Genomic DNA, 21,117 nt, shown 5'->3' on the forward strand with positions numbered 1-21,117 from the left:
CACTGGAGGGTCCAAACCAGGGCAAAAGGGTAAGAAAAAGAAAGAAAAAGGCATAAGAACTGAGGCGGAAAAAACAGAATAGTCATTATTCACAGCTGACAAAAAGAATCATCAAACTATTAAAATTAATCAATGAATTTAGCAAGGTCATTGGATGCAAGGTGAAATATAAAATCCAATTAAATGTCTACCTGTGAGCAAAAAATAAATAAAAAACAAAACAATAGCACCACGGTGCGGTGGGGAAAGGACAAGCTTTCCCACAGATGGCACGGGGTGAGGCAGGGATCTATATCTAAGGAACGTGAACCGTGACCGCTTACTTCACACTGCATACACACATCACTTCCAAAGGGACTCTCAAAGCAAGAGGTAGAACAAAGCTTTAGAAGAAACCATCTTCGTGGCCTTGGAGCAGAAAAGCTGTCCTAAACAGGACACAAACTAGCCACAGAGTTTTTAAAAAAGATAAACAGAGCTACGTAAATACTAAGAATGTCCATCAAAAGAATGGAATGAAGAGAGCGGAAACACAAGCCATCCCGTGGGAGACGGCACCTGTAATTCAAAAATCCAATGAAAGATTCAGATCTACCATATGTAAAGAATTCCTACACATCATCTAGACAGACAGACAACCCAACAGGAAGACGGGTAAAAGACCTGGAAAGACACCTCACAAAAGAGGATCTCCAAACGGCCCACACACAGAGCCAGTGAAGCTGAGAAACGCATTCCCATCAGGGAAATGCCAGTTAAAACCATAACGCAAGACTACGTACACCCACCAGAGGAACTACAATTTTAAAGGTGTGGTTAAGGTGCGGGACCAGCAGAGCTCCGGTCCCCTGCTGGTGGGCGTGGCCCCGGGACCTCCAGTTTGGAAGGCGGTGTGGCCGCGTGCAATGAGGCTCGAACACGCCACCAGCCCAGCAAGTCCAGTCCCACGCGTGCACCAGGAGACGCGTGCGGGAGCGTTCAGAACAGCTCTGCTCACGACGGCCACGTCAGGAGGCCATCCAGCGGCCATCAACGGTAAAAGGGCTGCATAAACGGACAGACACTCATCCCCGGAACACCACGCAGCCCAGAGAACGGGCCACCTGCCCCGCACGTGACGACAAGCTGCCGGAGGGCCACGAGTACAACACGAACCCAGGTGTTTGCAGTCAGGTGACCGTCACCTTTGGGCAGCGACGGCAGGGGCCCTGGGGCCCCAGGGGGCTGGCAGCGTTGTCTCCCGATCTGTGTGCCGGTTACCCGAGCGCGCTCAGTGTGTGAGAACTTCTTTGTGTCTAGTTATACCTCAATGAAACATTCAGTAGTAACACAAAGTGACGGAGCAGCTGAAGAAACTGAATTACAGGATATTTTTAGATACAAGTAGATTATAGCAGATGCACGACTGTATAGGTTTTTCTGTGAAAAAAAGTCCCATCATTCAGTGGGGGGCAGGTTCAGAGGGCTTCCTCTTGGAGTCTGAGCCTCCAGAATCATCCCAATCCAAAGACTCAAAGTCTCGTGAAAACCACCGGAGGACAGAGGGGAGGGAGCAGGTGAGGAGGAGGGGGAGGTGGCGGCAGAGGAACTGAGGCAACCTCCCAACCGGACTCGCTCAGAAGTCCAGCGGACAAGCAGAGGACAGAGCGCCAGCGACCTGAGATGCAAGGAAAGGTCAGGACGCACTGGTCGGATGGACGGCGGGGGACCAAACACCCCATCCCGTCCCACAGAATCAGACGGCGAAACGCAGAATCCAAGTCCCGCCACCCAGATGCTAAGCTGAACACGTGCTTTTCCAAGCCGGGATGTCTCTCCGAAGCTGCTGTGTGGGAAGTACCTTCTTCAAACAAATTATAATTCACCTTTTTTTATCTAGAGGCCAAATTAATTTTAAAAGCTATAAAACCAACCTAAACACATGCTCTTTCTTTTCTATGGCTGACGCCTGCACTGAGTTGTCAAGCCTGTGTATTAAGATTATATTCAAACAGATTAGCATGAGGCGAACTACTGTCTACGGGATGGATAAACAACAAGGTCCTGCTGTAGAGCATAGGAAACTATATTCAATATCCTGTGAGAAACCGTAATGGAAAAGAATATATGTATGTGTATAACTGAATCACTTTGCTGTACAGCAGAAATTAACACAACATTGTAAATCAACTATACTTTGATTTAAAAAAAGATCATACCCAAACAACACGAAATAGTGTTCCAGACACAAAACGAGTTGACACCTACCGTTAAGTGTGACAGACAGATTCTGGCCGCACGGCAATAACTCACAGCTCAGATGTTCAGACACACCCCAGGGGGACAGAGATGCCTGCCCCAGGCACCTGGTTTAATCCTCCATTCACCACGAGTGCAGGCATTATCACCCCATTTTCCAGGAAAAGAAACCCAGGCCCAGAGAGCCAAGGGGCCTGCCCCAAGCCTCGCGGCTGTCAGTGCAGGTACCAGCGCCCTGGGGGCCAGGCTCTGGGCACCACACCACGTGGTCCTCTAATCAGTAAAGCATTCAAAAGCCACAGCGACTCATCACATCCGCCTGGGTTACAGGAGGCTGTGCCGAATACAAACCACGCACGTACTCAGCTTCTCCAGTAGCTCCCTGAGGGTCTGCAACCACAGGTGGCACAGCTGCTCCTCAGGACACCAGAAGGTCACCTGCGCCCACCTCCAGCGGTGCTGCCGGGCCCTCCTCACACGATGCACTGCACAGAGAACACACGCCGTGAGCCTGCGGCCCTGCGGACCGGGGAACACACTCCCCTCACACTAACCCCAGGTTCACACTCAAAACGCCCCAATGGTCCCCTTTCCTTCTGACTAGTAACTTCCAAGGTATATTAGGGAAAAGATCCTATTTCTCAGTTCTTTTAACCCACGTAAAAAAAACAATAAAAATATAAGAAAAAAATGAATATTAAAAGTAGAGCTTGGGGGCTTCCCTGGTGGCGCAGTGGTTGAGAGTCCGCCTGCCGATGCAGGGGACACGGGTTCGTGCCCCGGTCCGGGAAGATCCCACATGCCGTGGAGCGGCTGGGCCCGTGAGCCACGGCCGCTGAGCCTGCGCATCTGGAGCCTGTGCTCCGCAGCGGGAGAGGCCACAACAGTGAGAGGCCCGCGTACCGCAAAAAAAAAAAAAAAAAGTACAGCTTGGGACTTCCCTGGTGGCGCAGGGGTTAAGAATCTGCCTGCCAATGCAGGGGACACGGGTTCGAGCCCTGGTCCGGGAAGAGCCCACGTGCCGCGGAGCAACTAAGCCCGTGCAGTACAACTACTGAGTTTGCGCTCTAGAGCCCGTGAGCCACAACTACTGAGCCCGCGTGCCACAACTACTGAAGCCCATGTGCCTAGAGCCCGTGCTCCGCAACAAGAGAGGCCACCACAATGAGAAGCCCGCGCATCGCAACAAAGACCCAACGCAGCCAAAAATAAATAAAAAATAAATAAAAGTAAAGCTTGGAAAAAATGTTATAAGGACCTTTCTATAAAGGTAAACCAAGGACACAATGAGTTTGTTAAACAAGTGACAAAAAAAGTTCCCTTTCATGTAACCTGCATGGAATTACTGAGGAACATTCAGGCCACGTTACCTGTGAAAGCATAAGGCTTTTCCATTTTCTGCCATTTTCCACTGGTGTAGTGTTTCCCATTAATGTCAGTTTCTTCAACGGTGATGATCTCAGAAATAGGCACAGAGCAGGCATCTGTAAAAACACCACATTCTCACGTCAAGAGGGTTCACGGAATTCACGTGAACACAAGGAACGCCACTCCAAAGTGCTGGGAAACATTCTGCTTTAAAATTCATCAGACATCCAAGAGGAAGAGGACAAGTTATACGTAATTTAAAAGTCAGAGCTAAATAAGTTTGGGAAACTCTATGTCATCAGAAGATGGGATGTCTTATCCACAGTCACCAAATGGAGGCTGTGAATTTTCCAGGCCAGCTCCTGTATTAAATTTGGGGAAAGATGTTCAAGACCCAGTGCCTGTGTTCAGTCTGGCTCAGAAATCAAGTGGGAAAGACGCACGTAACAGACCCAGGCCCGCAGCGTGTGCAGGTGGGTCAGGGTCACAGCAAGGCAGGGCGGGTAGGGGGCGGGGAGGGGGCTCTAGAAAGGCCTGGTGGGTCCAGCCATCCACTAGGATGCAGGAGGAGAAAGGGGAGACTTGGGTGGACGTAGGGATGACAGCACAGGACAACCTCTACCATGGGAAACCCAGTCATAACTGCGGGCCTGCAGATGCCACCAGGTAAGGCCTCCAGGTAAGGCTGGACACACAAACAGCTGTGGGAAGCGTGAGGTGACAGCTTGTATCGGCAAATGGGGCCCAGAAAGAACCCTCCGAGGCCAGCACAGGAACTGGGAGGTGGAGAAGTTGGAAGACAAGCCCCCAGTGTGGACAGGCTGCGTCCTCAAAGCCCACCGGCGACGGCGGGTGGGCGTCACCATCTGCCTTTATACAGACGAGCATGGCAGCTCCTGGTTTGGCCCCAGGCTGGCTGCGAAACCTGCAGTCTAGCTCTCCCCACCTTCCGCTACATTCAGCTCACCCTAAGCTTCATCTGCTGCTCGGGTGAGAAGAAAAACAAAACTAGGTAAGGGGGATATGCTATTTTATACGCGCACTGCTGTTACACGTAACAGATGTGGTGATACACGATTATCCTCTCGAAAAAGGCACAGAGATCCACGGGGACGTGAAAACATCAACGCTATCTGCATCCCTAGTCGACTGAAGAATGACACCAACAGAAGCCTGGGGTCTGGCTGGAGGCCGTCCTGGGTGAGTCTGTGCCTGGGGCGGGGACCGCCTCCATCGGCCCCTCCGTCTGCTGGGCCAGGAACTCAGCCTGGACTTCACGACAACACACAGGGCTCGTCGTGTCAAACGGGGAGGGGTTTTGGAAGCTACCCGATCAGGGTGAGAGGGGTCCAGCACAAGGCAGGTTCCTTTCGGCCCCCCTCGCCCGCTGACCCCGAGGCCACGTTCCTTTGCACCCTGCCGTGCGTCCCTTCACGTCTGCAGGTCAGCGTCACACCCTGTTCTGCAAAACCCTTACGTCTAGCTAGGAGGCATCGGGAATCAGAGAGTTCCTGAAAAGTTACGGACGACTCACAGGGTAGCCGCAGAAAGGGGCTATGAGCGAGCAGTCTCTAGTCTTGTGAATTTAGTTTAACTGGAAGAATCAGTCACAGGCCACAGTGGAGGCCACCGGCTGTCCCCTAAGGCGAGAGCGACACTGTCGTCCCCTGGTCAACCGACCCATGCTGGCACAGAGAGGCTTCCCAGCACGGCCGTGCACGTCGTGTGAACACACCAGGTATAAATTATAAATTCACGGATGTATAAATAGATGTTCTTCGAGGAGCATCTTGCACAAAGTTGACGGTGGGAACTTGGGGGTCACTTTCGTTTTCTGCATGGTATTAGCATTTCTCTCCCTTTGCTTTCATTTTGCATAGTCCTGCACCGCATATGGGATTAGATAAAAAGTCAAAGTCGCCTGTAAAAGATCATGTGATGAGAGGAGACGCGGTAGAGTTACTTCCAGACTAAACTGAACCTGGCCGGTGGCCAAATCGATCGGGCAACGCATGCGGACAGAACTCACTGGCAGACGAAGGGGCCCAGAGCACGGCTGGCCGCCTCGCCCCACAGCCTGGCCGCCCCACCTGATTCGGGCCAGTCTCTGCACACAGAAGGCACGTCCCCTGCTGACTCCCCGCTGCCCAAGCTGCTCCGGCCGCCCTCTGGAGCAGCCCTCGCGATGTGCACCCTCCTCGGGGCCACTGGGCTGGCTGTGGGTGGCCCCGTCGGAGGGTCAGTGCCCAAGGCTCACGGGCGTCCCCTCTCTCTTTGTAAAGTAACAACCCATCAACCCCTTCGAAGCAAACTTCCGAGCAAAATGTTCCGGGGTAGGCAGGGACCTCTGAAGCAGAGGAGGGCTCGAAAGCCACCCGACCCCCTGGGAGCCTCCCTGGCCCGGGCCCCCCAGTCTGCACCTCTCTGCGGTGGGCCAGCCCATCACGTAGGGTTTGAGCAGCGCGCCCGGGCTCCAGCCACTGATGCCGGCGCCTCCCCTCCCAACATGCTAGACGTTGGCCAACGTCTCCCGAAGGCAGGGGCGCCGACTGAGAGCCACCAGCTTGCGCCCACAGGGTTCGCGCGAACCCTTAGCAACGCTTCTCTACACAGAGAGCGGGGGGCAAACTGAGCCCAGGCCTGGGGCCACAGGGGACAGGCGGACACCTGTCCTGTTGACCCTGACCACGCCCGTGTCACAGAGCCCCAGGAGTGCACCTAGCCAGTCACGTCCACGTCCCACAGGTGCCTCACACCCAAGCATCTACATCTAAACCCATCTCTTCTACTCCCCCACCCCCCCCCTCCTGCATCCCCCAGCCCAGTGAAGGGTGCTCTGTCCACAGGCTCGCGTGCCCAGCAAGCCAGGCTCCTCTCCAACTCGGGCGGCTGCGAGCCGTCCTGCTGGGGTTCATTCCCCCAAGGAGCCACAGACAAGTGTGAATGTGGCTCTGCTCTGCCTGGACCTTTCAGTGTCCACCCGCTGCCACTCAGCACGCGGGATAATTCAACACCCCAGGCTGGGAACGCGGTTACCCGTGCCCTTCCGCCCCTGCCCCCCTTCCACCCCTGCCCACCTTCCTGGCAAAGCCGGCGGGGAAGGGGGTGGCTACCTCCTTGCAGGGGCCACTGCCCCCCACTTGATCTCATTCTAACTCCCACGCCTACACCTGCCCTAATCAAACAAGTCTTTGTTTTAACTGCTGGATAATAGACCCCACATACATACGCATGTCGACAACAGAACTTGGAGATTTTCAACCAAAGTCCAGCCAAACTATAAGCCGCCCTGCAGGAGCGTCACAACCTCACGGGCAGCATTTATAAGATCCTCTCTGCTACGCTAAATTACTAGACCGAAGTGACTTTCTCTGGGTGATTTTTTTAACATTCCTGAGATGAAAAAGGGAGTCCACCTGGGGTAGTGGCCACCCCGGGGACAAACGGAGCACTGGGCACCCCCACGGCAGCTCGGGCCGATGGTGGCCGTCCCCGACCAGGAGCCAGCCCTCCATCCTCTCTGGGACTGAGCCAGGGGAAGAGGACTGGGGCTCCCTCCGCCTCCCTTCACGCTGGGGTAAGATCGCACGAGAGGCAGAAGACTCCCGAGGCCCCCCAAGCCAGGCAGGAGCCCCCGGCCCGAGCTCCAGGTTTCAGGCGCCGCTCGGATTCAGTGACCCTCCCAGGCTGGCAGTGCCCACTCTGCGTCACAGAGGGTCTCGGGCTTACAAGCCCTGCCACTGTGGGATCCCCAAGGTTCAAGAGAACAATGGAACACACCAAGCGTCCTAAGTGCCACCGTTACCGAACCAGGCTCGTCCTGCCAGACACGCAGCAAGCCAAACGCGGACACGCCGAGGTCAGCGGCAGACAAAGGTTTACTTCCAAGGCAGCCACGCGAGGAGGCAGGAGAACAAGCCTCGTGTGCGCCTCCCCGAAGGCCAGGGGCTGGGGTATCTTTGGCACAAAGCAGCAGGGCACCCGGGGCGGGGGGAGCGTGGGGGAAGGTGATGGGGTAAAGGTGTGTCATCGTGTGCAGGCGTAACGAGGCCACCGGCCTCTGCACAGTCAGAAACGGGGTCGCTGAGCGCCACCTGAGGGTGAAGTTCGCGGCCCCGTGATGTTGATAGGTCAGCAAGCAGACACAGACGCGGCCCAGCTGGAGGGTCGGTGCGCCTGTCTAGTCTCAGCCAGGTCAGCTGCAGCCAGACAGAGCTGATTCCAAGTTTCAGAAAACAAGTCGGGCAAACCTCTTACTATTTACGCTCTGTACTGCTTGGAGGACGTGCAAGTCCGAAAACGACCTTAATCAGTGGAGGCAGGTGCAATGGATCTGACGCAGAACCCACGGCTTCAGCAGCTGACATCCCCACTGCCTGCCTGCCTGCCAACACAGACTCCCTCCCTCTCTGACTGCACGCCCCGTGGGGCTTCTCTCCCGGCTCTGCGTGTGTGTACCCGTGTGTATCTGTGTGTGTATCCAGGCGTGTATAGCTGTGTGTGTATCCATGTGCGTGTGTATGTGTGTGTGTGTATCTGTGTGTGTGTGTGTATCCGTGTGTGTGCGTATCCGTGTGTGTGTGTGGCTGGGGAAGGCAGGGGCCGAGCACACCCTGCGCCACAGCTTGGTCCTGGCAGAGCAGCCCTCTGGGTTCTTCAGGACACACTGTGGCTTCAGCGGGTCCCACCCCTCCAGCTCTGACCGGCATCTCCTAACTCTTCCCCAGGCCCCCTCACCTGGACTCACTGCCCACCCTTGTGTGCCAGCTGTGATGGAGGGCTCCACAGAACCACCAAGAAAACCAACCCACCGCAAGATGGCTTGGACGTAACTTCCACAAAAATATTCTCCTGTCTTCTCAAACTGGTTACTCCAAGAATTTGTTGCCACACCTCTGAGCACATAAGTCACCAGAGAGTTTTAATCACAGGCAGCACGGTCCCCACAGGGTATGTAGTTTACAAGCGCATCCCGGGGACACACTGACCCAGTGCCACGAGGCAGCAGCTCACGCTGGTACTTGGAAAGGATGCTTACGAATGTGAGGGGCAAGCTGACGAGGCTCTGAGAACTTGCGTCCCGTCACCGTCTGAAGGGTCTTGAACACTTAAAAGAGAAAATCTCATCATGCGAGCAAACAAAACGTGCGCTGTGCCGCCTTCCAGGTGCCCAGCAGGCAGCGCCAGGCACGCTCCCCACACACCTTCCCCAGGTCCTCTCGAGTGGGCAGCAGGCTCTGTGCTGGGTGCACACCACAGGGACGCTGAAAACATCCATCCCGGGTGTGCTCTGTCCTCGTTCTAATGTGGTTTCAGTTACTACTGGTCTTGAAGACTCAATTTGGAATCCAACAAAAACAAACTGTTTTATTACCCTCTACAGACATTACAAATTTTGAGAAACAAAAGGCCATGTTGGTCATAAAACAAAGAACTAAAGAGATACCATGTATTAATGACAAGGCTACCCTTCCATGGAGCACCATGTATTACCGCCATGATAAAAGTATTAAAAAGAAAAGGAAGTACAGAAAAAGAACCATTTGTGTCCAAAGAGTTAAAATGCAGTAAGGTGGTCTTCCGGGAGACGGAAGACGGTGAGTGTGTTTGTAGTGAAGAGGACGCAGGGAAAACACAGCCGCAGGACAAAAACACACATTGTTCACTAGAAGTGCTTTCTTCCTTCTCTCCTTCCCTAATTGGGATATTAAATTGCATTTGGTACAATATTAAAGTTTAGGATATGGGTGATAAAAGTATAGTTTAGGAGAGTTTTTTAAGTTTAAAATTGAAATTTTAAGTAGCACCAGCTTTTGCAATGTTATAAAAACTGAGCAGATTCGAAATAAAGACAAATATAGAAGAGGCAATCTTTTGATAAAATTAGGAAAAAAACATAAAATTTGAATACTTATTTGACATTTTTATTTTATACTATTAAACATCTTATAAACCCAATCTCCAGCTATGACGCTCATTTTGGTCATTTTATTCACTGATAACAATAAATTCTACAACTTACCTGACACATTCCAAAGAAGTAAAGCATTTATAAGGCTTTACTGGAATGTATGGTCACAAATAACTTGCTTGGGATGTAAAGTAAGCATGTTGTAACCACACACTCTCTCGGGGACCCCCTCTGTCCCTCAGCCAGGCCGCCAGCTCCCAGCCTTGCTCCCTTGTCTGGGAACGGTCTGTCTATACACCAGGTACCCCGTGCCCACACACACGCCACACACACACACACCCAGATGCACACATGCCAGATACACACACACAGCCAGATGCACACACGCACGCCAGATACACACACACAGTCAGATGCACACACACATGCCAGATACACGCCACACACACACACACACCCAGATACACACACACACCCAGATGCACACACACCCAGATGCACACATACACACCAGAGATACACACACACAGAGAGATACACACACAGATACACACACACGCCACATACACACACACACACACAGATGCACACATGCCAGATACACACACACCCAGATGCGCACACACACACACACACACACACACACACACACGGCCACCTGACTGGCCCGGGACTTTCTGCTTCCCAGCCGAAACCCCATCTCCTCAGGGAGGCCTCCAGGTCCCCCCTCACTAGTGTGTCAGCCTGGCCTGCAGTCACTTTTCTGCCCCCTACTAGGTGGCATCTCCCTGAGGGTGGTCTTACTTGTTCCATTCAGAGCTGTGTGTGTCCCCACCGGTCACCTCCCACAGGGCCTGGCCAACCCGAGTCCAGCTCTGGTCTCCACGTGTCACGCTTCGTCACATGAGTACGCCGGCTTTACGGCGCGCATAGTAATAGTAATAGTAACAGTAATAATTGCCGCTTGTGAGGCCCACTTCGTGCTAAGTGTAGAAGCTTGTGATCCTCACAGACAACCCAGAAGGCAAATGCGATGACCCTCGCTGGACAGACGGACTCACAGAAGACGCGCCAGACCCTCATTCTGCGGAAGCCTGGAGGTCAAAGAACTCGTCCAAGCCACCGGCAGGCCGGGACCCGCTTCTGGCAAATCTGTCAAAAAACGTTTCCCGTCAGGCAGAGGTTCAAGAAAGCCTGCCAAACCTGAACACCAAGGGGGGACCGAGGCAGGGGCGCGTCCTCTGCACCCACAACCAAGGGCCCCCCTCCACTCCAGTGTGCACGACGGGCAACCACGTGTGGACGCTGACAGCCACAGACCCACTCAGAAACTGGCGAAGAAAAAGACCTTTCTTTCCAAAAAACAAACAATAACCAAGCAGCCATGTAGGGCAAACAGTTGGAATATCTTTAATTTTGAAGGACTTAAGCGTTCACTTACAAGAATATCCTTATCAATAGTATATCAGGATAGGTCATTTTATTAGGTTTTGCGCAGTTTATAAAACCACGCTCTAAATAATTTTGATTTCTTCTTAGAATGCGGCTCAGGTGAGTTGGAACTGCCGACTAGATGACTAAGACCAACCCCCTCTTCTTTCACTTTCAGGTCCTTTGGCCAAACTCGAATGTGCCTCTCTCTGTGTCTCAGTTCAGTTTCAGCATTAATTGTTCTAGTAATAAAGCAATCTATTTTAAGGGCCATTACCACCGGTTCAAATATAATTGTCACAAACTCAGAAAAAAAACAGTTCTCATGCAGTAGAACCCTTTCCAAAAATGGACTGAACTCTGGCAACCAAACCTGGGCTGGAAGTTCCAAGGCTTTTGCTGACAAGTGATGCGATTCTTCTGTGCTCCCCTCCCCAAGGAGTGCGACTGTGCCTCGTGTGACAGGCAGTTACCCTCCCACAAGGGTGGCGACCGAAGGCCACCGTGTTCCAGAAATGCCCGCGGGACAGGGCGCCCACGCTGCAGGCCCGCAGCTCTCCCGGGACAGCTAAGGACTCCGGCCGCTGTCATCACCGTTCTCGGTTCTGTTCTAGCCTTTTCAGTGCTCACTGTGACCCACGAACGCTGAGTGTGCTTCACGGCTGTGACTCGGGGGGAGAAGAGTCCCTGCTGTCTGTCAATCTGCTTATCTTACAAGTTCCTGGACAGCCGAGCGCACAGTGGCCTCTGTTCCCCCAGGAGACCGACCGCCCGTGTGTCAGCGCACACGTACCCCGTGCTGGTGGTGAGGTGGCCAGGGTCCCACAGACATCGAGGGGGCCAAGGGCGACCAGAGCAAAGACAAGTTCACAGTCAAGGGCACTACTCCGCTCCCAGGACATGTCATCCGCGTGAGAGGGATCACACGGGACAGGACAGGGCAGGTCCCCACGGAGCACCTGATGCATCGTGTCACAGCCTGAGACGCACGTCCACGGGAACTAGACGGCGATGAGGCCAGAGAGAAAAGCCGGGGTGCTGGCAGCCATGCAGCCCCACCCCGGGGCACCAGCACCGGGGCCCATTCCCGAGAAAGAGCCCGAGGGTCTGAGGTCACACCGCCTGACCCCCTGAGTCATTACGCAGGTGAAACGCGCCTCCCGGCAGCTCAGCCGCCTGAACACGTGGGGCAGGAGCAGAGCGCTCCCGGGTGAGAGCTCGCCGTGGAAAGGAAGACCAGGGAGCTCTGCTGCTCTCAGCTCACCACCTCGCAGAGTCCAGAAACACCGCGCAGAAAACAAATTCACTGGACGTGGTCACCGTGCTCACACTGCCCCGCCATCCCCGCCTGCCCCATCCGCGCCAGCGTGCCGCTCTCATCTGCTACACGACACCATCACGGCCGGTGGGCAAAGCTGGGCTGCGACCTTCCAGACCCGACCCACAGATCCATGTCAGGGCTGAAGGCAGACGCTGCCCTTTCCCGAGGCGCCCTCGGCGGCGAGCGTGGCACACCTTCTCCAAGGCCCTGCGGGGCGGGGGCCCTCCCTCCACTCATCAATACCTGCTCCAGTTTGACAATGAGAGTCCGGAGAGCAGGCTGGCGCCACGAGAGACCCCACACGCCCGAGTCACATCACGATCACTTAGTGACCACACGGCCACACTGTCCCGGCACTTGGGGGAGCGGCGTCCCAGGCCCAGCAGACGACAGGTTTTGGATGTGATCGGGGAGGAGGGGAGGGGTCACGGGTGGAGGTCCCCTTGGGAGGCAGCGGGGGCCCACAGGCCCGGCTGGTTTCAGAGGCACCCGCACGCCAGCTACCGCTCCCCGCGGACAGAACCCCACGGCCCGCTGGGGCAGGTCGCCGACGCCCCTGCTGGACAGACGAGCAAGCAAAGGCACCGAGTGGGGGGACCTGCTGGTCGCCGACGAGCCAGGACAGATGCCAGTGGGCGGCGCTTGTGCCTGGCTGGGTGAGCCGCCCCTGCGCCCGCTGCCTCCCCACTCAGCGGCCTCCCCCGGGCACCTCCACGTGAGGCCTTAGGTGAAAGGATCTTCAGGGCTGGATTATGTGACATCACCGCCACCCGCGATACCAATTCAGAACAGGAAAAGGCCACAAGGAGAGGGACAGACTTAAGTGGCTTCACGAGAAGGGAAGAATTTGGATTTCCAACGAGAGAGAGGCATTTTGAGGACTAAACCTACAGACGGGTTTTCCATCTCTTCAAGCATTACACATTTTCTCCTACAGCATGAATGTCACAAAGTACTTCTCCTCTCCGAGACGTGTGCCCGAGACCTCGCCACCAAGACAACAAACCACGGTCTCGAGCACCTGCCACCTGCCACGGCCCGTGACGGCAGGTCCACACCTGCCGCAAATCCCGCAGGGGCGACGGAGGGGAGCACGAGGACTGACAGGTGGACGCTGGGTAAGCACCCTCCCCCTCTGCATGTCCACACGCCCCACTAGACATTTCTAGAACAGTTTTCCAATTTCAGTCAAAACAGGCAAATCCTGAAGGTAGCTACTTCTCAGGTACCCTACCCAGCCCAGGCAACCCCCAGTGGCTTTTCTCATATAGGAAAAAATGGGTCTTCTAACTCCACAGAAATGGGAAATGCGTCCGGCAGCTTGACGTTTCAAGATCGTGTTCTCGAAGCTCCACAAGGCGGTGGGCGGGTGGCACCCAAGCGCCCCGACCACCTGGAGGCCACAGTCCTGATCACAGCACACAGGCGACATCGCTCAGGGATACGTCCGAAGCTTGGATATTCTGGTGTGAAATCTCCTGATTTAAAACGTTGACTACAATTTGAAAAGGAAAAGAAAACCTCACTGGACAAGTCAAAAAATATCTGTGGACCAAATTTGGGCCAAATTTAGCCCAAGGGCGACCCATCAGCAGCCCGCTACAGACAACCCCGCTACAGACAATCTAGTTACGCTGACCCTGCGGATCCCAAGTAAAACTGTATCACCCATAATGGCTCTCATTTCACCCAGTCTAGCCTGACACACACACAAAGTTTAAGTAAAATTAGATTCCTATCACTTTGGAAACAAAGTTGGAAACAAACCAACGTAGCTCCTTGACAATACATAGCTCCTCGTCGATTTTTTACGAGCTCTGTAAGGCTGCGTGGCTGCCACTCCAGGGTTATCTGTCTAGAAGAAGAATGGCAAGTCCTACAGACTCATCAACAGCAGGTCACGTTTCTATTAGAACAATAATTGTTTCCACCGAATGATCTGGGTTAATAATTAAATTTCCATTTGTAACTATTTCTTATTGGGTTTTTGTCTGTTTGTTTTGTTTCTGGCCACACCACACAGCATGCAGGATGTCAGTTCCCCGACCAGGGATCTAACCCGTGCCCCCTGCAGTGGAATCGCAGAGTCTCAGCCACTGGACAGCCAGAGAAGTCCCTTACTGGTTTATTTCAGTAACACAAGAACTTCAAACAAAACTGTAAGTCTATCCTCGTTACTTTAGCCCCAAAGTTCCCGATGCTCAGATGAGGTGCTGGTCAATTATAATTTACTTGATCCAGTACAATGTGACCTTTGACCCTTGTCTGCACACCCACAGTGGCCAGCACGTCACCAGGACACCAGCCTGGGAGGGAACCTGGTGTGCGTGTCCCATGTGCTGCAGGGGCCCTGACCGTCTGTGCACCACTGCAGCTCTGGCAGCTACCCGGGGATGCTCACAGGAGGAACCCTCCTCCCCAGCAGCCTCCTTCCTACCTTTTCATCTCTTCTGACCCGAAGTCGAGCCTGGCTCACAGGCCCACCTTTCCTCACTCCGGCCTGACAGCAGTCCCCACTGTTGACCAGAAGGGCCGACAGTGGATCCAGAGGAGAGGCCAAGGCTGGAACTGGGCCCTGGCGCTTGCCAGCTGTGTGGCCTTGGGCCAATGCCTGGCATCTCTGTGCTGAGTCACCTTCTCTGTAAAATGCGGACACGTGAGAAGGAAAGGACCCTCACCTAAAGTGCTGAGAAGAGGGCCTGGCGCCTGGCCGCACCCACGTGTTAGCTGTTCTTAGCGCACGCCAGGGCAGGGGGCAGGTAACATCTCTTACTATGACTCGGGTGCACGGGGCTAAGTGTCCTGAGAGGTAATCCTGTCCGGGACACTCTATCCTCTTAGGCTCAAGAAACTCCAGAAGGTGGCGAGTGCCAGGTGGCATGCTCACCAGCCAGGGACTGTACAGGCCTAGGAGGGAAGCATGGGATCTACAGAAAAGGGCAGCTGAGGGCATTCAGATAAGGGACCCGGGATCAGAGGAAGAGGGAGGGCACCAGGCACTTTTCTTAGGAAAAGCGGCCCGACCAGTTTAGCCATTTATAGTCAGGTTTACAGGGAGAAGCAGCGGGCTGGGGGGGCTGGCAGGGCAGGCCAGGGGCCCACCTGGAGCCCCACGGGCTCTCTGTGGGCTCGATCAGTGTCCAGCTCAGTTGAGTCTATTTTTAAACCTTTCTAGATCACTCCAGGCACAAAATCCTTGGCATCTTTAGGTCCTAAAATATTTCAAGATGTACTTTTCTCTTAGAAGATATTCAATTATCAGGTATATCGTGGTTTATGCTAAACCTTAACACACGTGAGTCACCAAGGCTCATGAGTAAACATTAAAAAGCCCAGGCACTGCGCCCGAAGCTGCCCCACCAGGCTCCACTCACGTGCTCAGCACTGCTACGGGCCCACCTAGCTTCAGACAGGGAGGCGGTGCCGGGACAAAAACCCCGCCCTCTGGCAGGTAACGGTCGGATGTGGGGAGGCCTCTGAGAAACGACGAAGTTGATATACGTGTTTTATCAACTTATCCAGAGTAATAAATGCTATGGAAAAGGCAGTGGAGCAGGTCCACGGGGCTGGGGGCTGCAGGGGGACGGGATGCCTCACGGACAAAGGCTGATGGCAACCTAGGAGCTGGGCAAAGGCCCTGGGGCACGAGCATCCCTGCGGAGCTTCAGGACAGGCAGAGGCCAGTGGGGCTGGAGCAGAGGGAGCTAAGTACCACGGAGGCGGAGGCGGTGCCGGAGCCCAGGAGGGCCGCAGGCCAGGCAGCCCCAGGCAGGGAGCAGCAGCTCCGGAGGCTCACCGCCTTGGACGCTCATCTAAGATGCCCCACGGCTCCTGGCGCCCCTGCCGAGCTGTCAGCTGAGGCACAGACAGTACAAGGAGTCAGGAGCGCGTGTTTCCGGGGACCCAGACCTCTGAGGCAGCACCGCTTCTGGCAAATGAGCCCAAAGCCCCGGCCCGCGGACCCCCCTCCACGGAACATTCTCTATCAGGCCTCCCAGGCCCTTGGGTACCAGGGCAGACCCGCTGCAGGCCTGGCACCATCCTCCCAGGCCCCCAAGATGCCACGCAGACCTGGGCCAAGGGGTCCCCGGGAAGGAGGGAGCCGGGCGTGCTCTGGATGGAGGCCTGGGAATCAGCGGCTTCGCGGATCGGGTGCGGTCTGATGTCCACTGGTTTCCTGAGAAAGGCTGCACAAGGCGTGTGGCCAGAGAGGAAGACGAGACGCGGGGACTGCTGGGGCCACAGGCTGGCGGGCAGGGCGGGCGGCCCGTTTCCACCCAGGAGCCGCTGCTCACACACAGGCACACGTGCACATGCTCCTGCAGTCTCTCACATGCACCTGTGCACACACTCACACACGTGCACCTTCCCTTTGAATGGGGCGTGGAGACAGGATGCAGACATCACACTGCTGACAGTTCGCTGTCGTCCCCACGTGAAGAAATGTCATCAACACCGTCCGGAAAGATAAGGCATCACCGTGTCCTCCTGACCCCAAACCCATAAACCAGAGCAGCTCCCGCCCGTCCTGAAACAGTCCTGCCTAAGAGGGACTCGCTACCACCTTTGTCGCACTTTGGCCTTTGACCCTGGCCACTGCAGGGAGAGCCCAGCAGTCCTGGAGCACCAGCGGCCTAGCGACCTGGCCAAGCGTCCGGCTCCAGGTGGCCCCCGGCCCTGCCGCCCTCAGGGTTCTGCTCCATCAGTACCTGTGACAGGACCGGGCCTGGCCTTTCAGGAAACGCCTCTGCCACCCCTGCTCGGGACAGGGTTCTCCTCGGGTCCCCAGGCCGTAGGTTCAGGGGACAGGTTGCACTGACCCTGGACCTGCGGACCGTATACCGTGGAGCCAACTCTGGCACAACTGCATTTCCACACACAGGAAACAGCCCGTCCCCGACTCCCACCTGCACAGCCACAGGCTCCTCCGACCACGTGCTACTCTGTGCAAGCATCAGCCTAGTGACCAGGGGCCCGTGTGGCGGCCCCGCCCTCGGCCGCTGGGGGCTGCAGCCAGGCTGATTCCTGCTCCAAGAACCCTGCTCTCCCCCCACCTGCCTGCCAGGAAAGGCAGTGGGCGCTGCAGAAACGAACCCGGCATCCACGTCCTTGCAGGGGGCGTACCCCAGCATCTCAGCGTCCGAGCTCTGGAGCAGCCCCCCACCTGCCCAGACTGCCGTCTCTGAAATGGGGACAACACCAGCATGGCTCCAGGGGCTATGGTGAGGATTACTCGAGGCGGCAAGCACAGCACTACCGGCACGAGAAAGTCAGCCGAGACAGACACAGTTCCGACCAGGATGAAGCAGGCGCCCGACCGCCTATCCCTCCTCTGATGGTGACCAAGAGGTCTGGACAAGATGGGAGGGAGACAGTTAACTGAAGGCGCCAAAAGCAAAGAGCAGCGGGCCAGTGGCCGGAGCAGCACCCACGCAGAAGGAGCAGCGCCCGGCAGTCTTCCAGAACCTTCCTTTCCTCTCCAGCCCCAGCTCTGAGCCAAGCGCAGCCTGAGGTCTAGAACAGCTCGCTGGATGCAGAGAGCGAACACCCACCCCTCTGTCCAGAGGAGCCAGAGCGTGGCCGGCAGGGCTGGGAAGGGCGTCCTGGCCCTGCCCGTGAACTGACACGCGCCGGGCTCCAGGAACAGAGGAGCCCTGGGAGCCGAACTGCCCAGTGTGCCAGCTCCCCGGCCCCGGACTCACCCTCGAGTGACAAACACCAGGGTGGCCCCCCACAGCGTGAAAAAGGCCTTGAGAGCTGGACTTATGTGGAAACCCCTCCCACGACGTGAGACCGACTTGCCGTCTGTGTACAACCAGGCTGAGCACCTGCCTAAGAAAATTCTCCAAAGGACTTTGACGGGACCCAGAGCCTTACAAAGAAATATGAAAAATGTCCAGGGTACAAAATTAATCAGTACACCAAGAACCAGAAAACGCTGACATGCCCAAGGGAAAGACAGTCCACAGACGCCCGGCCTGAGATGACCCAGATGTCGGAGGCATCAGACAAAAACTTTAACGTGGTCGGTATAACCGTGCTCGGTGAGGTACAGCTGAACATTCTTAAAATGAATGGAAAGATGACAGAAGTTCCCAGGAGAGAAAAGTAAGCTATTAGAAGAAACCAAATGGAAGCTTTAAAACTGAAAGTACAGCATCTGAAATAAAACACCCACTAGCCGGGCTCAGCAGCGGAGTGGGGGGGACAGAGGGAAGCCAGTGAAGCTGGACAGGTCAGTAGGAATAATCTGTTCTGAATAACAGAGAGAAAAAATATTTTTAAAAATGCACAGGGACCTTCTGCTGCCGAGATGATGGACGAGGTGTGCTTTTCCCTGTTCCTCCACTGAGCCATGTGTCACACGAACGCAGGGAGACTCTGAAAGGTGGGAGAAGGAGGAAGCTGGCCGGGGACCTCGGGACCAGGGAAGGACAGGGGTGACTTCCCTGGGTTTCCTTTTGCCTCAAGCACCTCAGATTTGAAGAATCCAGCAACCTGGAAATGCCAGTGGGTACAAACCAAAAACCCCAACAAAGAGTGCCCTCTCTGGGCAAAGGACCAGGGGAAGGACGGCCCAGTAAGACAGGAAACTTCTAGACAAGCAACAAACACACAGGAAACCTGGCCCCACGCCCACACGCCAGCAAAGTCCAAATGGGAGCCTAGATTTCCACCCTCAAGGGTGTAGGGTGGCACCAGGGTGGCGTGGCGTGAGGGAAGGCACGCAGGGAGCCAGAACTTTCATCCCAGACAGCTGGTAACGAGCCTCACTCCCCACAGGGGTCGGGAGAGACAAAGGGGGAGCGGACTTCCACCTTCACTCAGCAGTAGTGGGGTGGTGTCAGGGGAGACCTAGGGGAAAGTCAGGATTTTCACCACCACCCACCTCCACCTACCCAGGTGTCAGGAGACCCTTGGAGAGCAGGTGCGAGGCACCCCTACCCCTTCCAGCCAAGGGGGTCTCTGTGCAGGCCTAGTGGGGGGCCAGAAGTCCTAGCCCACCCAGCAGCAATGAGGAGCCCCTCCCCTCCTACTGTCAACAGGGCCGAGGGGAACCTGGACTTCTTCTCCCACCTGGCGGTAACTAGTCCCCCTCTTCCCTGATGGAGCAGTGTCAGAGAGAGCAAGCTAAAAGAGGAAGTTTAAATAAGATCCAAAATTTCATAACACAGGGGCTTCCCTGGTGGCGCAGTGGTTGAGAGTCCGCCTGCCGATGCAGGGGACACGGGTTCGTGCCCCGGTCCGGGAGGGTCCCGCATGCCGCGTAGCGGCTGGGCCCGTGGGCCATGGCCGCTGGGCCTGCGTGTCCGGAGCCTGTGCTCCGCAACGGGAGAGGCCACAGCAGAGAGAGGTCCGCGTACCGCAAAAACAAAAACAAAAGCAAACAAACAAACAAAAATTTCATAACACAGTACAAAAATGTCCAGGTTTCAATCTAAAATCAACCACCATGCCAAGAAGTAGGAAGCTCTCAAAACGAGAGAAAAAAAGGACAATCGCTGGATGCCAACACCGAGATGACAAAGATGTTAGGACTGTCTGACAAGGACCTTAAAGCAGCCGCTACGAAAAGGCTTCACAAACAATTACACACCTGAAACAAATGAAGACACATAAAGACTCAGCAAAGAAAAAAAGTCTTAGCAAAGAAGTAGAAGGTATAGGGACTTCCCTGGAGGTCCAGCGGTAAAGAATCTGCCTTCTAATGCAGGGAATGCGGGTTCGACCCCTGGTCGGGAAACTAAGATCCCACATGGTGCAGGGCAACTACGCCCATGCGCCACAGCTACTGAGCCCTCGTGCCTCAACTAGAAGGCCCGTGTGCCGCAAACTACAGAGCCCACATGCCCTGGAGCCTGTGTACCACAACTAGAGAGAAGCCCGCATGCCTCAACAAAGATCATGCAGGCCTCAACAAAGACTGCGCATGCTGCAACTAAGACGCAATGCAGCCAAAAATAAATAAAATAAATAAATAATAAATAAATCTTTAAAAAAGAAAAAAGAAATAGAAGATATAAATAAGACCCAAATGGACATTTTAGAACTGAAAAATACAGTAACCAAAACAGAAAACAAACAGGTGGACTCAACAGCAGAACGGAGAGGCAGTCGAGAGAATCAGTGAACTGGAAGATGGGACAACAGAAATGACTAAAATTGAACAGCAGAGGAAAACAGAATTAAAAACAAAACAGAAAAAGACAAAACGAACAGAGCCTCAGAGACCTGTGGGATTATAATGGAGGATCCAACATGTGTGTCACTACAGTCCCAGGAGCAGAGAAGGAGAGGGGCTGAAAACGTGCTCAAAAAATAATGGCTGAAGACTTCCCAAATTTGACAAAAGGCATAACCTCAAATATGATTAATCCAAAGAAATCCAGTCCAAGACACATTACAGTCTGGATTCTGAAAATCAAGTACAAGGAAAAGAAGGTTCACATCAGCAAGAGAGAAACAACACCTTACCTACAGGTGAGAAAACTTTGAATGACAGTGGATTTCTCCTCAGAAACCATGGAAGCCAGAAGGAAGTGGCACAATATTTTTCCAGTGCTGAAAAGAAAAGAATGGTCAACCTGGAACCTTACACCCAGCAAAAATCTCCTTCAGGGATAAAGGAGAAATTAAGACATTCTCAGATGAAGAAAAACTAAGAGAACTTGTTGCCAGCAGACCTATCATAAAAGAAAGGATGCAGGAAGTAGAAGTGAAGTGACAAGAGTCCCTGGCGGGGGGGAAAAAAAAGGAAGAAAGAACAGAGTAAGCAAAGATATGGGTAAACACAATAGGATCTCCTTCTCTTCCTGACTTTTCTAAATAATGTTTGCGGGTGGAAGAG

General features: G+C 54.5%; 1 protein-coding gene across 1 annotated transcript in view; it reads right to left on the bottom strand.

Moving 5' to 3' along the window:
• CERK (ceramide kinase) overlaps nucleotides 1-21,117 on the bottom strand; it is a 50,127-nt gene that overhangs the window by 23,053 nt on the left and 5,957 nt on the right. The window contains exons 2-3 of the mRNA XM_067698422.1: nucleotides 3,609-3,722; nucleotides 2,601-2,723 (exon numbers count right to left, since the gene is read on the bottom strand). Coding sequence (XP_067554523.1) covers nucleotides 2,601-2,723; nucleotides 3,609-3,722 — 237 coding nt within the window. The remainder of the gene's footprint in view (nucleotides 1-2,600; nucleotides 2,724-3,608; nucleotides 3,723-21,117) is intronic.

This window comes from Pseudorca crassidens, chromosome 11 (assembly GCF_039906515.1).
Source record: "Pseudorca crassidens isolate mPseCra1 chromosome 11, mPseCra1.hap1, whole genome shotgun sequence".
Classification (NCBI taxonomy): domain Eukaryota; kingdom Metazoa; phylum Chordata; class Mammalia; order Artiodactyla; family Delphinidae; genus Pseudorca; species Pseudorca crassidens.